Source organism: Dromaius novaehollandiae, chromosome 6 (genome assembly GCF_036370855.1).
Source record: "Dromaius novaehollandiae isolate bDroNov1 chromosome 6, bDroNov1.hap1, whole genome shotgun sequence".
In the NCBI taxonomy this organism is placed as follows: domain Eukaryota; kingdom Metazoa; phylum Chordata; class Aves; order Casuariiformes; family Dromaiidae; genus Dromaius; species Dromaius novaehollandiae.
The window spans coordinates 32851228-32870937 of NC_088103.1; the positions used below are offsets into that span (position 1 = coordinate 32851228).

The 19710-nt window shown below is 44.6% G+C and overlaps 1 protein-coding gene and 1 long non-coding RNA gene across 5 annotated transcripts in view; one reads left to right on the plus strand and one right to left on the minus strand.

Moving 5' to 3' along the window:
- Positions 1 to 1743: 1743 nt before the first annotated feature.
- On the minus strand, positions 1744 to 10747 carry LOC112984812 (uncharacterized). The gene is made up of 4 exons (XR_003259583.2): positions 10613 to 10747; positions 10012 to 10105; positions 3731 to 9667; positions 1744 to 3078 (listed from the first exon to the last, which is right to left on the minus strand). It is a non-coding gene; the product is annotated as an uncharacterized LOC112984812 (long non-coding RNA).
- The window catches only part of FBXW4 (F-box and WD repeat domain containing 4), a 65322-nt gene continuing 55854 nt past the window's right edge, over positions 10243 to 19710 (plus strand). The window contains exon 1 of one of the 4 annotated variants that reach the window (XR_010389744.1): positions 10243 to 10746. Coding sequence is in view for 3 of the 4 variants with exons in the window: in XM_064514135.1 (XP_064370205.1) it covers positions 10481 to 10746 (266 nt within the window). In the remaining variant the exon portion in view is untranslated. Of the gene's footprint in view, positions 10747 to 16838; positions 16991 to 19710 lie in introns of those variants that run through there. The other 3 variants (XM_064514135.1, XM_026102931.2, XM_064514136.1) reach the window with 3 other exon arrangements.

Here is a 19710-nt window from a genome sequence, read left to right on the forward strand (position 1 = left end):
TTTTCTGCAATTTTGTGTAGAATCTCTTACACTGTTCTCTACTCAGCATATATTCATTTACAGGAAAAGTACCTGGTAAGCTGTATTTACACAATATGCTATTTATTAAATACAGAGAATATTTATAAATACACACACACACACACACACACACACACACACTCTGATGGCATGTATATAATAAATGAAATTGTTGCTGAGCTGAATGCCTCAGCTCTTCCTTCACCTAAAAGGCTGCATTGCACAAAATTAGGGTCATAATTAATCACCTCCTCTCCTGAAACATATCTCTGAAAAGCTGTGCAGCTGGTTGAAAATAATTAGGCAATATTCTGGGTGCTGCCAAAACAAAGATATATGGGAGACATTGGTAACAAATCTTCAATAGTTTAAGTTACAAGGTAATTACCAGATGCTATGTGTGTATTTGAAGTGATAGAGGAAAAATAACTCACCCTGCATTGTGCTATTTGTGATATAATTTGGGATTATATCATTAAAGCTCATATCACATCAAAATAGTACAAAACGCAGGTGGGTTGCAGCATGCGTAATGTTAAGAGTCTGAAGCTAGACACTGAAAACAGTACTCAGGCACTTAAATAAAATGAGATTTCCAGCGGCATAGAGTACCCAGCAGTTTTGCTTGAATTTCACAGATTTTTAGCAGCCAGGAACAGACAGACAGCTGTATTTTAGTTTATCAATCTGGAAGGCAGGTTTTAGTGCAATGGCCTGTATTTGGGATTGCTCCAGCCTCCAGCTGGAAACTGCGGGCAGCACAGAAGGTGACAATCCACTTCTTCAATGGGATGTCCCTCAGGAGCGGGGTGACAGATGACATGACCTGAACTGAATGCTTTTTAAGTGGTGAGTGGGTTGCAATAGTGCTGGTTTTGATCCATCCATCCTTAAAGCAAATTGAAGCTGCCTACCTGAGAGACCTCAGTCATTTTGCAGCCAGCTGGGGCTACTTGAGAAGAAGGTCTTGGCATGCCGTTATCCATAGGCTGGACTTTGCAAGGTGATCCCCAGTCTGACTGGGAGACTGTTGTTTTTTTAGGGCAGGCTATAAAATCCCCACTGGGGCTGAGGCCTGCTGGGTGTAGTGGAAAATTGCAACTTTACTACACTTTCATTTTTCTCACTTAAACTGTTTTGTGGTGATGGTATTGTTTGGCTTTCACCAGACATTCCTGTTTTGTGGTTATTCTTGGCTGCTGGTTTTTCTTTATTATGGAAGTTCTGGATAAGCCAGATGGCTAATTTTTCTATTGTCTTCGGATGATACCCTGTTTTGGGGTAAAGTAGCATGATTCCATTAAGTGCAATTAAACTACGTTTGCAGCAACCTTGCATCTGCCCTGAGATCTTGGGCAATTCAAGGATAGAAAAAGTTATCTTAAGGGAACACTAACTGCACAGTTAACTATTCCAAAGGTTGGGAGACATAGAAATCAGGTTGCACACATACCTTAACTCTGACCCTTTGTCGAAAGGTGGTACTATCAAAATTTGAGTGATAGAGTCAATGTGGTTGTTTCCACATCACCTCTGCCTCCTTTGGCCTCCTGGCTCTGCTGTGCTGGACCTCGTCTGTTCAAATTTCTAATGAACCTTCTTGTATTCTACTCTGGTTCTTACCCTGCAGTTATAACCTTGGTATTGGGAGCAAGCCTGGAAAATTTCAGAATGAAAACTGAAACCTTCCAAAAGGTAGGAGCAAATAAAAAACAGAGGATATTAATATAGCAACAGCTGGACTTCAACTTTAATAATGTATATTTTTTAGAGCATGTAGTGATTCAGATCAGATACAGATATTTGTGTGTGTTTCTGTTAAATCAGGCCTCCTGCCAATAATGCAATGAGAGGGTGACATAATATATTAAAATATTAATTACTAAGCTCTTAATTTTTCTGATGACAGGTCTACTAAAGATACTTAAAATGGATATGTGAGAACTGATCAAAGATTCTGTGGATTGTTACCACTGCTCACGAGGCATTTTGAACCAAAGGAAAACCTGACTCCCATGAAAAAGATACTGTGTTTTTACAAGCAATAAAAACTACTGGTCACTTGATTGCTATGGGGATGGATATAGCTAAACTGGGCTTTCTTAAGGCAGAGAGTACGATCTAAGAGAAACAAAAAAAGACATGGGAGAGGGAGGGAGAGAGAGAGCGAGAGAGCTGAATTGATTTCAGTCTGTTCAGGTCTAGCTGGAAAACACAATGCAGCGAAACGGTCCCTTAGTCGGCAAGCTTCTTTTCCTAGGTTTTTCCCATGGTTTGAAGTGGAGAGGGAGGGATGGTATTAGAAAAAGTGTGTGTATGAGAGAGAGAGAGAGAGAGAGAGAGAGAAACAAGGCTGTAGGAAAGGCAGAGAGATGAGAGACATCGTTTGGAAGGGTGCAAAATAGTCCATTCCTTCTGGGGAGTGGAAAACTTTGATGTTAGTGTCTCTGATTTTAAAGTGGCAGTGTCAGGTTCAGCCTGAAAGGCCCTGGTATTTGAATCTTTGTCTGTGCTTGTGCTCAGGGCTCTGCCCGCGCACACACCTGCACCGCCAAACACCTGTTGGGACATCCACTAAGCAAATGGGCCTTGCACTTCAGAGCGAGCGCCGGAAAATAATAACACACAAGTAGATGTCTTCACTGATTCCTTGTGCAGAGGTTCCTGCTGAAAAAGCACATTTGTATGTTTGTGTGCATGAAGAGAGATAAGCATCAGGAAAAAGCACTGTCAGCCTCCCGCGCCACCCTTTTTTAAAAGGTATTTTCTTCCTGCTGTTACTAATGCAGTTACAAGGCTTGCAGTCGCCAAACAGCTGAAGCATGGCTATAGGTGAGGGGAATGATCTATGAGAAGCATTGTGACTAGCCAGTCATCATATAATAGTAAATTCAGTTTCAAGAGTCACAAATGAGGTTTGGAAGTCAGAAGCCCTTTCTTCTTTACGCAGAATTGCAGGTGTCTTGCTCAGCCTGGCTGCTTTGTCTTTCGAGCTGCATTTCAATATAATGCTGCTAATAATTCAGGCATGTTAAGAATGATGAGTTCATTGCAAACCTGGAGGAAAAGAGAAAGAATAGGACCAAATTTACCACTTATGGCACACAAATGTTTCTGGTATAGTTGATCCAGAGTGTAAGTGGCTTTTTCTCCTTTCCTGCATTCCAAGAGCAGATTCACACTCCAAGATTTGCATTCCAGGACTTGCACTTACGGTGGAGCTGTGAAAGTGCTTGCTCTGCTGGGTGGCAAGCTAACCTTGCTGTAATTGTCACCCAAAATTCATAGCAGGCACTAACATGCTGCAAAAGCAGAAAACGTATTTGAGAATTATGTAGTGTTGAAGATCAAGTCAACATAAATGTTACTGTGATGGTCCTGGGGCTGTGATGTCTTGGCTTCTGGCAAGAATACAGGCATATGTGCATGGGGTGGTTTACGGGTCCTGATGAGAGACAGACAATGAATCAAATTATATTCAATTTGACAGACGTCCTTTATTGGAGGGAGAGATTTTGACGTGAGTCTCTGGAATGCCAGCATTTGCCTTCCCAGTACTCATTTTCTATTTAAATAGATAGAGTGAAAGGCCTATTTTCATGGCAGGTGGGCTGGAGAAGGGGGGTTTTAATGACTCTTTATTCTTGGATTTATAATCTGACACGCTGTACACACATGTGTTTGTCACAAAACTGTGTGAGGTGCCCACCTCCCATCCACGCATTGTCCAGCGGATGTTAAAGCCATCAAGTGTGTTTGCTTCCAGTTCCAAAGGAAAACATTCTCTATTTTGGGATGTGGGATTTTTTTTTAACTGATCTAAACAAACAAACAAAAAATAGCATTGGAGAGGTAGGCCTTGCATGATCATAAGAAACTTGTGTAAATGAGGATCTAAGGCCTGTTCCCTGACCCATAAATCGGGGTAGTAATTAGTTGTTCCTGCAGTTTGTTGTTGTCACAAAAGCTGAGATTAGGCTGAGGCCTATTTAAAAATCACATGCATTAGCAATATGGGATATCTAAACATATACTTACCACAGTGACTGATCATTAGTTATTACTTATAATAATACCTGAGAGTCTGCAATCACAGCAGAGGTCATGTCACATGAGCTACTGTAGCAATGTAGAAGACACAGTACTTTGTCCCAAGGAATTTACAACCGAGGGCCCCAAACCTGCAGATGAATCTGCTAGGTGGGACCTCGCACACACGTGGTAGCCTATTGCAGGACTAGAGCCCTCAGTGTATGGACAGAGGGCTAACTTATTCTATACATTCTTTACCTGTTGACTAAATGTATGTGCTTCACTAATAACAGATCCCTTGAATACTCCCATCTCACTCTCAAGCCCTCCATCCTGGAAGAGGCTGGTGTTGAGGGCAGAATTTGCCTCATGGCTTGGCTACGCTATAAATCTTAACAGAAATCCAGCCATTTGAAGTTTCAGTGATAAGGAAAGACAGAATTAACCAGTGAGAAATAGAAAATGTGAGCCTACTGACTGAAAAAAGACTACTGTGCTAGAAAGAACTACTAGTGGAACGTTGCCTCTACTGTAGGGGAAGAGAGATGAAGCAAGCCTCGAACTCTCGTAATTCTGAGCCTGTGAATTTGTAACTAACTGGTGCAGATGATTAGGCTCTGTCTTGGTTGCCTGGTCAAGGCAGATCCAAAACTGCCAGTACAAGTAGGCTTGCTCGCTTTCCATATTATTACCTTGTAAGCGAAGCTTCATATATGAGAGCAGTGCATCCTCTAGAGCAAAGGACCCAGCTGTGTCCATGGGCACACGATGAGTTAGGACACTGTGAGACTTGTTCATGGAAGGCTAGGGACTGTTTGATGTAGCCATGTAGGTGGAAGGCAGATGTAGAGTAAAATGAGTACCATAACTACTGCTGCTCTGAGGATACTCTTATATTGCTTTCTAAACACACCAAAAAGTTTTGGAACAACCTGTGGAATTAAGAAAACTGAGCTGAAAATCTCTAGAAACAACTTCATAAGTCTTGATCTTCCTCTCAGAGAAGCCAGTGGGAATTTGAATGTTTAGTTCCTCAGGCTCTGAGTGTAAAAGGAAAAAGCCCCTAAAATATCTTCATAGGTAGTCCCTATAAAAGCACAAGATTCAAAAGCATTCCTTCAGGAGATCAAGGACGGTCCAGCCTTTGAAGCCTGGAGGATTGGGAAATTTAAAGATCTTTGTGGCAATCATATTGTGCCATTAGAAATCTACCATTTGGAACTGTAAAGTGTTTAAAAGGAATGATTCCAAATTCCACAGCTGTCTGGTGAGTGACAACTTGACGTGGCCTGGGGGGGAGGAAGAAGGTCATTGTTGAGAAAACAGTTAAAATGAACATTTTCTGAATAGATGCTTTAGATAATACTTTGATAAATGAGGTTAAAAACACATAAAATCATCTAGATGACTTCCAGCAAATAACAGATTAGCAAAACAAACAAACAAAACTCAAAACCCAAAGCCAAGGACTAGGTATAGGGCCAGTACTTAGCAAGTAATAGATGACTGCTCGGAATAAAATGAACAATAAACAGAGTCTAAAACAGCAAGATGAGACAATTCTGCTGGCTATGGGAAGTGATACATTTTTATCACACTGTAGTTTTCCAAAGGAGAGAGCTTCCAGAAGTTGGGCTGTTAGTTTTGTTACACTAAAATATTTGTCAATCCATTTTTTATTGCTTTTTTCTTGGACCATTCAAGCAGCCCAGCTGCTGATCAAAATACGAAACCATTGCATGTGCCTAGCAAGTGGATAATGAAAGTGATCCCCTCAGTTTAGTATCTTGGTCAGCTGAGTGTAGCGAGAAAGGTAAGCAAATGACATCACTGATGACAAACTGATTTATGAAATGGTTTGTTTTCAGAATCTTTGGCATAATTATGAATAAAGGTCCTGATCCTGTGACTGCTGTGGGAATGGCTGCTGGCTGGATGCCTTCCGTTCTCATTAAAAACTCTTTGCAGATGTGGTCTGGAAGCACACAGAATAGGGCCTGCCGGCATTATTTTTAAGGGAAGTTTTTTCCTTGCCCTTCAACAGAACTCATATCAAATATGTTCAAATTCTGATTTCTTCTGGCATACCTTTTACAGGCAAAACCAAATCAATATGTATAATCTGGAAAAAAAGGGAAAAATTTACCCCAAATTCAGCATAACCTTTTGATTTTATCCTCTTTAATCTTTTGATAAATTTTGAGCTTCTCCTGCAGAAAAGCAATTTTACTAATCACCTTTGTGCCAGTCCCTGCATTCCTGACAATAGCGTGAACAGCTTCCATCAAAGTCTTTGATGTGGGAAAGACACACACACACACACACACACACACACACACACACACAATCTGAAAACAATTCAGCTCCTTGGTTCTCAATGGCGAGCACTCTGCTTTAATAGAGTGCAAGTTCCGTGGAGGTTTCTAATCCTTTCTGCCAAACAGAAGAGACACAGTCAGGTAGCACACCTTATTCAGAAGTTAAAATAACATGTTACTTGCTCTCAGAGAAAATCAAAACAACTCAAGATCAAAAACAGATTCCGCCAACCCTAACGGGATAGACTTTCTACTCAGATAACTCTTGATCTAAGTGTGTAACAAGTAACCTGCTTTAATCCCTCAGAGCGATGGTGTTACAGATAAGTACTGTAGTAGCAGAGGAGGTGTCTTAAGTTTCAGAAATACACAAAAGCATTGGTTGGAAGAAAAAACAAAACAAAGAGCTGTCCACATGCTTGTGTCTTTAGCTGAAAAGGTGTATTTGAGGGCAGTGTAAAGAAGAATAAAACCCCTTGGAGACAGCAAAAAAATGACAGGCAGGTATTGAAATGGTATTTCTTCCAAGCTGCACTTCATTGACTTATACAGTTGAAGTATTTTATGGGTGTAAGCCCCCATTTTTAGCTTACGGATGCTGCAAGCTATGATGCTAGAATGGTCTGCAACTTCAGCACAGAACCCCACTCTATTTTCAAGGGGTTTAGAGTGGCTAAGAGCCGTGAAAAGATTGGGATCTTTGACTATAACATTTTTGAAACAGAAAATACTATTGATCATATGATTATACTGCACTAAGCATCTGCATTCAATCCTTTATTAGAGTATGAAAAACATAATGAAAATAATGTTACATGTACAATTTTAGTAAAGGTTCAGAACCTTCCTTCCTTTCTGCTCCTGCAGACACCTACATGTGCACTTCCTTCTGCACTGTTGAGACGACTAGTGCCACTGAGTCCTTTCCACTGAGGCTCTGAATGCATACTGCTTACTGTTGTAACCAATGTGGCAGTAATAAAACTTCTGATACTTGAGGGGGGCTGTGTGATGGACAGCTTTGACAGCCCCATAGCAGTTGCAGTAGCCGAAACCATGCCTAAGAATAAATGTATGCAGTTGTGGGTCCATTAGTCTCAAAAATAAAGAAAATAATTGATGGTGATATCCATGTTTTGGTGAAGATTAATCATTGTTACTACCTTGTCAGGCAATTAGCTGCACTAGAAAACAAAGCTTATATTTAAGAGCAACGTATCTCATTGTTTTCTTCATACTACTGTTTGTGCCTCCTGTCTGGATCATATCTGGTCCCTTCCACAATTACTGCATGCAAACAGATGTTTCATCTGATCCAAATCTTTAATAGTTTTTTACCCTTGGGTCAGAGACCTCAAGGCACTATGGGACCACTTCTACAGATGCACTTGTCCACGCCTCGGTCTCGGTCTCCCAGTAGGCCACATTGCACATGTTACTTTGCAGCCCGACTCCTTTCAAAGTGCATTAAGCAGTTTTCTTGGTGAAGTGGCACTGGCACAGACTGAAGGCTATTGTACACTGGGATCTTACCCTTAATGATATAGCCAGATAAAGATACAGCCAGACTGTATCTCTGAGGGGAAAAAAAAAAGCTGATATTGTTTTTAAAAAATCCCGTAATGGTGAACTACCACAAACCTTGATAAGCTGTTTAAACAGGCAATTTTCTTTACTACAAAAATGTGCTTCATTCATGAATATGTTTCCCATCACCTTCTGTTCATAGCTCTTATCTCTTTGTCTGGTAGATTGAAGAGCCTGCTATTACCAGATTTTTCTTCCCCTGTTTAAGTGCTCATAAGGTAAGATCAACTCGCACCTTAACCTTCCCTTTAGAAAGCTAAATAGACTGAGCACTTTGGGTCTCACTATAAAACATGTTTGACAGTCCTGTAATCATTCTTGCTACTCTTCTTTGAAACCCCTCTAGTTTTTCAACATCCTTCTTGAAATGTTGGCAGGACAAATTATTTCCAAAGCAGCCACAACAGAGTCAAAACCAGAGCTAAAAGAACCTCCCAGCTCTTGTTTGTTTCCCAAGACAGCACTAGCCCTTTGGTCACAGCACTGCAGAAGGAGCTCACGTTCAACTGATTATTCATCTTAATGAAGACTTTACGGAATTGCAGCTTTGCAGGATAGAGTTACATCCTTTCAGTGTGACCTACATTCTTTGTTCCTAGATGTGAGACTTTACATTTGGCTTGATTGAAATACATACAATCTGATTATGCCTGAACTTAACATGGAGTTCTGCAGCCATGAGCATCCTTTGCATGATTTACTCTTCCCTCAGGCTTTATGCTTTCTACAGAGCCTTGCTAATAACAATTTCAGATTTTTTTTTAGGTCACTAATAAAAATATTAAATCATGTAGGGTCAACAAACTGTCTCTGTGGGACCCACTATAAAAGACCAACTTGATGATAAAATCTATACTTGCACTAACAACTTAAGACTGAGAAGTTATTTGGCTTTTAATATATTTAATGTTTCAAACACTGTCAGTTGACTACAAAAAAGTTAATTATATTTACTTACATTTAATGTCATCAAAAAGATACCAAGTTAATTTGATACAAAACTGCATTCATGCCAATTTTCCGTAAACTCATCTTAAGTGATGTTCATTATATTACCTCCCTTTCAACTGGCTACTTAAGTTCTGTACCAGATGTGCTGTTATTTTACCTGAGAAAAAACTTAGGCTGAGAAATCTTTTAATTACTTAGGCCATCTGATTCGCTCATTATAAATGCTGATAAAATATTTGCCTTCTGGTCTTCTGGAACTTCCCTGAGTTCCAGGTTGTATTAAAACCCAATGTAAATGGGCCGGACAGTTCCTCAGCCAGCAGCTCTGAACCTCTAGAATACAAGGCTTCCAGAGCTGGTGATTTAGTCCTGTGGATACTGGAATGCTTGAGACTGTACAGACAAGATGACTTTGTGGAACACAACATAAGTACTGTCTAAAGGCCTGTCTGCTATGGTAACCTCATTATACGCTGAAATTTATTTTCCTACTCCACTGTGCAAGAGGAGATGCAGTCTGTGGTGGATAAGTGATACCTGTGCAAAGCATTCTAGGCAGATAATGAACTTCTTACAATTTATTTATCATTTAATTTTGAGGGAGAAATCTCCTCAAACACTTCAGTCTTCCGTAGAGTGGAAAATGCTATAGGAATGAATAACAACACTATACTCATATTTTCCTGCTCCACTGTCTGTGGAGAGCAGCTTTGCCACTTTGGATCAGGATCATTCTGTGCTGTCAGTACTCCAGGCTCCTGTGGATGGCAACAATGACTCAGTTATTATGAACCCTTCCTTCGTGGCAGTGTGCATGTATGTGTGCGCATATGCACGTGTGAAGCGAGAGGGCTTTTCAGCCCCTGCTTTGTGGAGCCCTGGATGGGGAACCGACTGCACCGAAGCACCTGTATGGAAAGCCAGCCTTAAATCCGTTGCAAGCAGGGCCCGCTCTTACATGGGGGAGACCCTTCCTTCCAAATGGCCCAGGAACCTGGGAGAGCTGAAAACTGCCATGCAACACCGGCTGACCCCTGCTGTCTTTCCAAGGGTGACAGGCGCTCCTGACCCTGCTCAAGGATAATTAATGAGCATTAATCACCTTGCTCTTCACCTTCCTTCGCAGGGGTGCTGCGCCCAGCAGGGGCTTCTCCAGGTGGTGCAGCACATGCTCTGGCTACCTGGAACCGCCATCCCTGCCATGAATTATTCACATTATTAATAAATACACGGAAAAGGTGACGTTATCAGCCGTAGCTATGAACCCGTGTGCCAGGGTGGGGGTGGCTCGGTGGGGGGGGGGGGGGGGCACTTCCGCAGTGGGCAGAGGCCGGGGGAGCCCCAGTGGCTCCCGTTAACGGATTAACTCGCTAATGAGGGTGGGCTCGGCAGGGCCTGTGCCCCCCCCGGCCGCCGCCGCCGCCGCCTCCTCCCCCCCCGGAGGGGGGCAGTGACAGGCAGCGGCTCCTGCCCCATGTGACTGGGGAGCGGCTGCCCCCGTCCATGGCTTGGCCTCCCCCGGGCAGCAGCAGCTCCGGCTCCCGGGGAGGAGGGGCAGGAGCTGCTGCTCCATGGGGAGGAAGGGCAGCCCCCGATCCCCCCAGGCGGAGGGGGGATCCCGGGCCGCCTCCCCCCCCGCCTCCTCCTCCCCCTCCCCGCTCTGGGCCTTGCCCGAGGAGCTGCTGCTGCTCATCTGCTCCTACCTGGACGCGCAGGCCTTGGGCCGCCTGGGCCAGGTCTGCCGTCGCCTGCGCTTCTTCACTAGCCGCGACGTCCTCTGGAGGCGCATAGCCCGCGGCTGCCTCAACTCCGGCTTCACCCAGCTCGGCACCGACCTGTAAGCGCCGCGGCGGCGGCGGAAGGGCGGGGGGGAGGCGGCGGCGGCGGCTGGGAAAGGCCGGGGATGCTGCGGCCTAGCCGGTTGCTAAGGGGCGTTCTGCGCCGCTGGCGTAGTCGCTAAGGGGGGCTCCCCGCCGCCGCGCTGGGGCGGAGGGAAGGGGCGGCTATTCTCGAAGCGCGGCTGCGCCGTCGTTGGCCTGCGCCAGCAGGGGCGGCGAGGGCAGGGGAAGGGCCGCGCGGCCGCCCCGCGAGGGGAGGGACCGCGTGCGGCGGCCGGGGCCGCGGGGCCTGCGTGTGCCGCCGCGGCCCCGGGGGCGGCAGGGACGCCCCCTCTCTGCCCCTGTGAGGAAGCGGGCGAGCGTGCTGCGGGGCAGGGCCCGGCCTCGCTGGGGGCCGGCGAGAGGGCAGGAGATCCCCCTAGCTCAGCTCAGCCCCCCGGGGAAAGGCCGAGCGTGTGGGGCCAGGGCCTTCGAGGCAGGGGCCATGGGGGTGTGGAGCTGACTGCCGCTGCGGTGGGGGACCGTCGTGTCCTTGTGGCCCCCAGCAGCTCCCGAGCAACGCGGGTCAGTGTTAGCTCACCGAAGTCTTGGAGGTGTTGCATCCCACAAGCCTCCAAAAAACAGCTGTGAAGGAGTGAGAGCTGAACCAGCCTCCCTGAGGGAAGGGCTGGAGCATGAGCTTAAATATATATTATTATATACAGGAGTCTTCGTGGTGGGGGCCCCAGGAATATGCATTTCTCAGGCCCTCCTGGTCATGGAACAGCTTGCTGTTACTGCTGCTATCACAGAGAAAGGGGCTCTTGGACTCCTTGTGACGTCTGGGTTTTAAACTTTTGGTAGCAGGAGTTTCCTTTTTCTTTTTTCCCTAGCGTTTTTTCATCTCTTAGCAAATCTTAGGTTAAGAATAGCTGAGAGCCGCGTTGGCTTTACTGCATGTGACAAAGCTGCTTTCTGGCTGAGGCGCCTTGTTGGGCTTGGGCCTTGGCCCTGGCTGGTGAGAACCCAAACGTTGTGTTTCCTCTCTCAAACTTACTAGCATGCAAAACACCGCTCGGAGGCAGCCACACAGCGTGGGCTTTCCTTTCTACTTTAGGGATCCCAAGAGGAAAATTACGTTCGTAGGATCTGTGGGCTACTTCCTGCATTTCCCTTTTGCTGCCGGCCCACAGCCCAGGGTCTTGTGTGTCATTCGGTAACTCGATATGCTTTCCTATGCACTGCGTTGACATGAATTGTAAAAGAAGGGATGTCAACTCTTGAGGCCTATTCTGCTGTCTCATATCGCTGTTTCATCAATAGCGCAGGCTTTAGAGGTACAGTTACAGCTTCTGCAAGCAAGATCAGAACTTCTGTGGTGGTGAACATCCCTGTGTTGGGTTTTCAGTCCAGCACTTCAACCGTTCAGTCTTCATAGAGTGGGGGGTTGCAGACCAGGGACGTCACAACCAAGGTCTGAACTTTGTAAGTTAAGCGCAGTTCCCTTGAAGTCAGCAGGAGTAAGGCTGCAGAATGGCTCTGCATTGTGACTTCTGGATTCTGTCTACTATGATAGATTATTTTGTCTGCTGAGGAAATGAAGTTCTGTATTTTTTCATTAAGGATAAGGTGATACTATGCCGCTTCGGTTGCGAGAGGGATCAGGTGTACAGCAGAGCAGGTGCAGCATATGGAAGGACCACCATTTCCCCCCGCAGAGGAATGCAGGTCTATAAACAGCTTCAGAAGAGGTTTGTTAGGTCAGAGGTTTTAAGTGAAAGGAAGGGTACTTGAGTGTCAAACTCCTAGGGTTTTCTATGCTGTTAGGTTTGCTGTGAGCAATTTCTGTAGTAATTCTAGGATGTGCTTTTGTGCTGAGTCTTATTTTCAAGTTTTCTTTAAACTTCTCTGTTACTGAGTGCTGCTTTTAGCATTGGTCATCACTACCCTGGTGCTAGGGAGTTCAAGCATAGGTAACGCGAAGTGGCATTACAAGCTTGTTATGCAGGAGCCTTGAGATGTAGCGGGGAGCGTGAATCCTTTGATTACTTTCAACCTAGTGGAGGGCTCACAATCTTCAGTTCTTTGCAATAGATAGTGTGCCAGATCTTTTGGACAATACCTGGAAGCCAAGCACCTGTTTTCGCTGTGTGCCAGCATCCTGGGACACTTGCAGGAGTCTTGCTCCAGAAGGGTAGACAGTTTTGGCAACAGATAAAGACAAGGGCCTGTCTCAGAAGGAAGGGACTGAGTATCTGTACATCTCCAAAAGAATCACCATGAATGTATGTATTGGGATGCGGTACAGTTATAGATTTTGTACTTAGCTTAACAAGGGTTAGATATTCTCTATGGCAGTTTGAGGGTTTTAAATAGCCTTGTCTTTTCTATACCACCCGCCCTTCATGCATGTCTCCAAGATGAGGACTCTTCTTGCAACTGAGAGAGTAAGCCTAAAAAAAATACAACCTCTCTCGACAAACCTAACTGATGCATGGGGAGGGGCAGAGATAAGCTTCTGAGCACGCAATCTTTCTTCCTGATAGTAATTCTAAATAGGAACCTGGCAGGCTGCTCACTGGAGGTTAAACTTGAGCTGAGTAGATGTTCGAGCTAAAATATCACTCGGTGAATAAAACAGTGATGAAGATGATGGATAGCTGGGCCTTCTTGATAACTCTTCTTGCTTAGTGATATAGGGCAAATCTTGAGTCTGTCTAGCTTAGCTTTGAATCACTTGAGAGCTGAAGCTTCTGTTGCATGTTTTGGAGAGCATTGCGTGAGGTGAACACTTTTTTTTTTTTGTTTTGTTTTGTTTCTAAGAGGTTTTTGTGCAATACTGTCCGCAATTGGGAAAGCAAAGTCTGGAACTGTTTATGGTAAATGTGCTTAATGAAATAACATGTGTGGTTCTAACATTAGACCTTAAACTGATGGTCCCAGGGAGGCTGGCACAAGTTAAAAACTAGTCTAGGGAATATTTACTGTTTAGAACAAAAACCATCTCAGTACCAGTTTGATCATTTCTGCTGTTAAATAGCTTTTGATAAGCCATCTGTTAATGCTTTGTAAATAGAGATAATTTGAGCCTAATGTGTAAGATAGCTGTGAAACTTATCCCCCTCCCCCACTTCCCCAGTTTCTTAAAGGGTGATTAACTTGGAAATGACACCATTTCTTTAAAATGTTGTTTCTGTTAGGTATATCTGAAGATTACTGTAACAACAAGGTCAGAGCAACAGGCTTTAGCTTGTATGTGAAACAACGGTTTGCATGGTCAGCTTGTCTATAAGGATCTTTTATGCCAAAATAGGGAAGAGAGAAATTTTCTAAGAAATTGACTGCAAAACTGTAGCTGTTTACCACGTGGAAATGAGAAATTGCAGTACCTAGATATTACTTTTCACGTTGACTAGGCACCTTTTAAAAATTGCCTGCTTTGTTTATCTCTGGACATGTACTTTAGACTTAAACAACCTTAAATTGATTTGCTAATGTCAAAAGAAGATACGGACTTAATCCCAGATACTAGCTGTTATGCTGAAAGGCATATTCATAACATTGACAGTCTCTCATGTTTGCCCTTTCTGGTAAACTTAGCTAATCAGGACCTGCATGCGTAAGTAAAATAAAGTATTTAAGGTATTGATTCAATCATGCATTTAAGGAAGAAGAATCAAATTTGCTTTGAGCAATGTTTCTGTACATTTCATTCCGGGGGGGGGGGGGGGGGGGGGATTTCACTAGGCTACATCAGTGTGAATTAACGTGTATTAGGGATTGTAGGGCCTGATTCAACCCCCTTTAGCATTAATCCCCCTTTTTAGCATTAAAAATACTCTTTCTTCTTCGAATTAACAGTAAGTAAATGCTTAATAAAATATTACTGTGCTATTTTGGAAGTATCCAGTCATTTTAGATTTATGTGGCTCTTGAAAGCTGTCCTACAAGCCTCTCTGTGTCAGGCTGCCACTTGTTCTGTACAGTCACGTTAGTTTTACGTACAATCCCGTACTGCAACAAGACCTTGTGATGGGGATGGTAAAAAGATAGTCCCTGTGCTGAAGAGTTTTGCTTCGCTCAGTCATGAGAACTGCCCAAGCAAGAGTCAGGCCCTGTGGTCATGATGTAAAGTTCATGGAGCATTTCTGTTCAAAAATATATGGCAGAAAAATAACGTCATATCACAGAAAAATAATGGCTTAATAGCTCCCTCTGTGACTAAACCTGAGCGGAGCAGTAGCACGAAGCCTTTGGTTTTTTTGGTGCGGATAGTGATACAGGAGTAGTGTCTGGTGGCCTGAGCCTGTTTTGCCAGCTGTCGTGCAGGCCCAGGGAGAGCAGTCTCTGCCCTGAAGGGCTCGCTGCCTAAATAGACAGGGTAAACAAGGACTGGGAGGGGAAGCAAGGCAGAGAGATGTGAACCAGGCTGCCCTCTGTGCAGCAGGTCAGTGTCAGAGCCAGGAATAGAAGGAGATGGTGCTGTGAGCCCTCATCTTGTCCCTTACCCGCTGGACCACCTTGGTCTCTGGAGAAATCGGAGAGGCAGGGACCTCGCTGCAAGGTGGTTCTTTATTTAAAGCATGGAAGCAAGGAATAAAGTTGCAGCTGAGCTAAACTTATTTCCTCTTTGCTACAAAGGAATTTTAGAGGACAAGTTAGATTTGCAACCTAAATAGCTTGACAGTGTGTTCTTTGTAATGTATTAATAGTTGTTGTCAAAATATAGAAATGTTCCATCGCATGTTTTCTCTCTGCCCATCTCCAGTCCCGCCTTGCCCACTAGGATTGTGGTATATTTTCCAGTTCACAGAAATAGGTTTGTTCATGGGTGAATTTATCATCTTTGAGTATTTAAGAGCTTGTTGAAGCATTTCTATGAGTTAATAAAAGTAGCATTTTCCCCAGTTCTTGGAAAAAAATATCTATACACCTGCGGCAGCAGGAAATGGCCAATCTTTGCAAGTCAAGTCCAAATGCAAACGATAGCAATTATAGGAGACCTCTGCCTTCACTACTGGAGGGAGAAGGGAGCATGAATGCCTGTAAAACTACTTCAGTTTCCTTCATCTTTTAAAACTTGTTTTGCCAAAGTTTCATTACTTTAAGTCAAAAATGAAGTAGGCAGTGAAGTGGTGCAGATAATGCAGAGGAGAATACCCTGGGGAGGATATTGCAATAACAGCAAAAGCCTGGAAGAAGGCACACAGCTATTGCTTTGTGCTGGAAAACTCAGTGGCTTTTAGAAACTCTTTCTTATTGCCTCCTAAACTGTTAGTTCTGGGCAGGATAGATCTGTTGAGATAGTCCTGCAATCTATAAACTGCTCCTTATGCTGGGAATGTGGAGTTGTTCGTAAGAGCGTTTTCTGGCCTGCCTACCCTCCCGTTAAAATCTTCAGGAGTTCAAAGTGAAAGAAGAATTTTACCTAGTTCAGGGTTTGACAAATGTATGCCATGCCTGCTGCTATTCTTCCTGTAAGCGAGTGAAGTAGCTGTGTACGATTTCGCTCTATCCAAGTAGTACCCTGACGGTCTATTCTTTCAAATCAGAATATACATGACTACTGCTTAGCAGCTGCAGGTTTGCTCACATCTTCCCAGGGCTGTTCATTTTTTGGAAGCAGCCCAGGTTTTGGCTCCAAAGAGTCCGTATAACTCCCTGAGAGAGGCAAAGTCCTGCCTGGAGTTTCTAGCCATATTCCCATGGCAAGGTGGGGGATCCTCCTGTGAAGGAGGGAGTAGACTGATCCGGCTTAGAGTTGGTGATGATTTTTTTTTTTTTTTTGGGAAGCATATGTGAGGGTGAGTGTCTTCACTGTGTGTACAGAAACTCAGCTGCAGCTCTCTTTCTGATTAGTCTCTGGCTTCTTCATGCAGGTGGATTGCTCACAAGATCTGTGAGGTGGAGCAGTGAACCTGCACTGTCTGGTAATGTGTATCTGAGATAGTGTAGATGCTCCGGAGGAGGCGAGGAACAGCAAGAGAATAGTCTGCAGAGCCCTTCTCTGTCTCAGTTATTTGAACCCACATCGAAAAGGAGAGTGGGGAGCGTAGAAGACACTGTGAACCTGGCGGTAAGCTAAATAAGGGGCATGTGCTGAAGGAATTCAGGTGGAATTTTTATAATGGAAGAGCCGTTTTGGAAGCAGGCTGACTTGTTGAGGAGAGCAACAGGAGCTGCTGACATAAATAGCTTTTCCCTCTCGGCTGTCTGTTGGTGGCCTGTGCCTTGCAACTGCGCCGAGACCCTGCCACTCAACAGGTGGGTGTGCTGATTACACAGATAAGTGCAGTTGGTCCCAGTGTTAGCCATCTCTACCGCAGGGCCAAGGTTGAAAGTGGGGTTTAGCCACTTTGACCTGTTTGTTCCTCTGTGTGACCCTTCTTGAGGCAGGCTGGTGACAGCTCTGGTGCAGACAGCAGATTCTGTCCACAGAAGAGGTTCAGTCTCAGCGGGTCCCTGCAGACACACGTTTCCAGATGAGCTCTTCAGCACTTAAAATGTAGCAAAATGTGAAGGATTTCTGTGGGTTAGGATGTTCCGTGCAGCTGGGAAAATATACAGTATGACACGTTGGTGTTATCTTCTGTAATGTGGTATGTGTTGTTGCAGGCACCGTTGTTTTGGCACATGCTGAAATTGTAGACGGCCAGTAGGAATCTCCCCGGGACGTAGTGAAGCACAGAAAAATCTTGCTCTTGCAGAAATACCATCCATGACGGCAAGGGTGTTTGGCTGGGGAGGGGACAGACTGCTGGAGGTGAAGCTTCAGGAGGAGATGGACTTTTCCTGTGGCTGAATGCTTCTGTCTTTGCTTTCTTTTGGGGCCCAGGCCAATAACTGCCATGGTGGCTGAGGTCACCTGGGTCAGCGGCACTGGGGGTGGGGGAGAAAGTCCCAGTCTCTCACTTCAGCAGCTGGGAAGTGTGCTCCAGAAGGAATATTATATTTCTTCTGGTAACTCTGCCAAGAAAGAGAGGAAATCCATAATTTGAGCAAAATACTTTAACTTTTTCTGTAGGGTGGGGTGAGGTAGGAAGGGGGAAATGAAAAATCCTTATAGCGGCTTGGTTGAGATGGCTTTTATCCTGAAACTTTCTCTCAGGCTGTAAGAAATGTTTGGCTTCTCCTTCTTAATGTAACAAAGTCTCTTTAAAGGGGACTTGCATCAGGCGTGCATGCAACTGGAAGCATGTTTTAGCTCAGGTCGCGTATTGCACTGCATGGTTTGGGTTCCTGATAGAGTGCTTTTTGGATTAATTAGCTGATACAAAGACAGCTTTGTATCTTCTGAAACATACAGCTTTATAAGCTGTTGGAGTTGTGACCCCCTACCCCAGGTGGTAAGATGGTGGACTCTGATCTGCATGTGGGCTTTAAGGACGTTTTGGCTGAATTTTGCTGAGTTATCATGTATTATGTTGACCAGTTCCTTCACCCTGTGTTTCTTGCTGTTCTTCTAGGATGCTGGCATGTACATCAGGGTTGAAGAGCAGCTGTGGCATGTTGCTGTGATTTCCTAGTCAGCACTAGGGCATAGAGCACCAGGTGCTTTCCAGTGTGGTGCTGTGTGGGCCCTGGTGAAACCAGGGTAGTCCTTCTCCAAGGAGTCAGCCTCCCACGGTCTTTAAGTATTGCTGTTGGGTGGGGTTTCTTAAAACTTGGATGCCAAGGTCTTGATTTCACAAAGCACTTAAGCATATGCTGAATTTTAAGCAGGCGGTTTGGTATTTTTGCTGGATTCTGTCCTGAGGAAGGTCAGGTTGTTCACTGGCTGGGGGATCATGGTCTCTCTGCTGCATATTACGTAGCATCAGGCCTTGTGAGGTAGGTTAGTCTTCTGAATTTTTGGATATTCAATTCAGTTGCAGAAGTGGGAGGCACTTGGTTAAGTCAGCCACTCACTGTAGGTGTGTTACATCTGTTGACTGTCTCAGATAATTGTGGAGCAATTTGTGAAGATTTGCATGTGCAGAAAGACTGAAGAAGAGGAGTCTTTGTAGGGGAGAAAAAGGATCATTTTTTATCAAATGATTAAATTTATATGGTGATACCCTTTTTAACTTTCTAAGTTTTGAGAATTGCTCTATAGGATTGCTGTGATTGTTGATGTATTTTGGGAGTTGTTCTGGGGAGTGCTGTTGAAGAAGCAAATCAAATTATATCTCAGCACTTGATTCCATCAGTAGGCTGGATTTAACTCCTCTCTTGCTATCGGGGATCAAATGTCTCTGACCAACACTTGAAAATTGTCACAGTTCCGTCTCTACTGCCCTGATTTTGGCAAAGGAAAGGTGTGTATCCGTTCAGGTTCTGCATCCTCTGTCTCATGCTCTCCATATATTCAGTTCCCTCTCTTGCCTCTGCTTTGTGTAAGTAGAAATGTCCGGGGGATAAAAGGTGGGCATTTCTAAGATGCGTTTAAATTATCTCAGTCCAGAGTTGCTGTATGGAGGAAGCAGGCTGGAAAAATTAATATATCCACTAATAGTGTGTGTGTGTGGGGTGGCAAGAAGAAGCCAGAACCCCAGCAAACAACCACCCCCCCAAACACGCACACACGTTGCCGTTGTTGACGTGCATGAAAGAACAGGGTGCCTTGCTACCAGGAGTAGCTGAAGTAGCGAACTGGTACCCTGGGCCAAGCCAACGCATGGCCGTCTCTTTTGAGATTCCCCTTTCAGCAGCAGGAGGATCAAGGCCTGCCATCTCTCAACTAGGAGAGTGACCAGCTGTGTAAGGTGGAGGCTGCTTTTTGACCTTGAATTCACCTTTCTTAGAGCCTTGGAAATTATATTTAGTCTTAGGGTTTGTGCATTGAGCTCAGGATGTCTGCTTGGGCCAGTACTAGTTGGGGAGGTTGAGGCGTGAGTGCATTTTCCATCACTGAAAGCTAGTGACTTAAGCTCTCCCCACGTACAGATTTTAACTGAGGTTTGAGGGGTGGGGAGGAGAAGTGTTTTAGAGTAACGAATGGAACT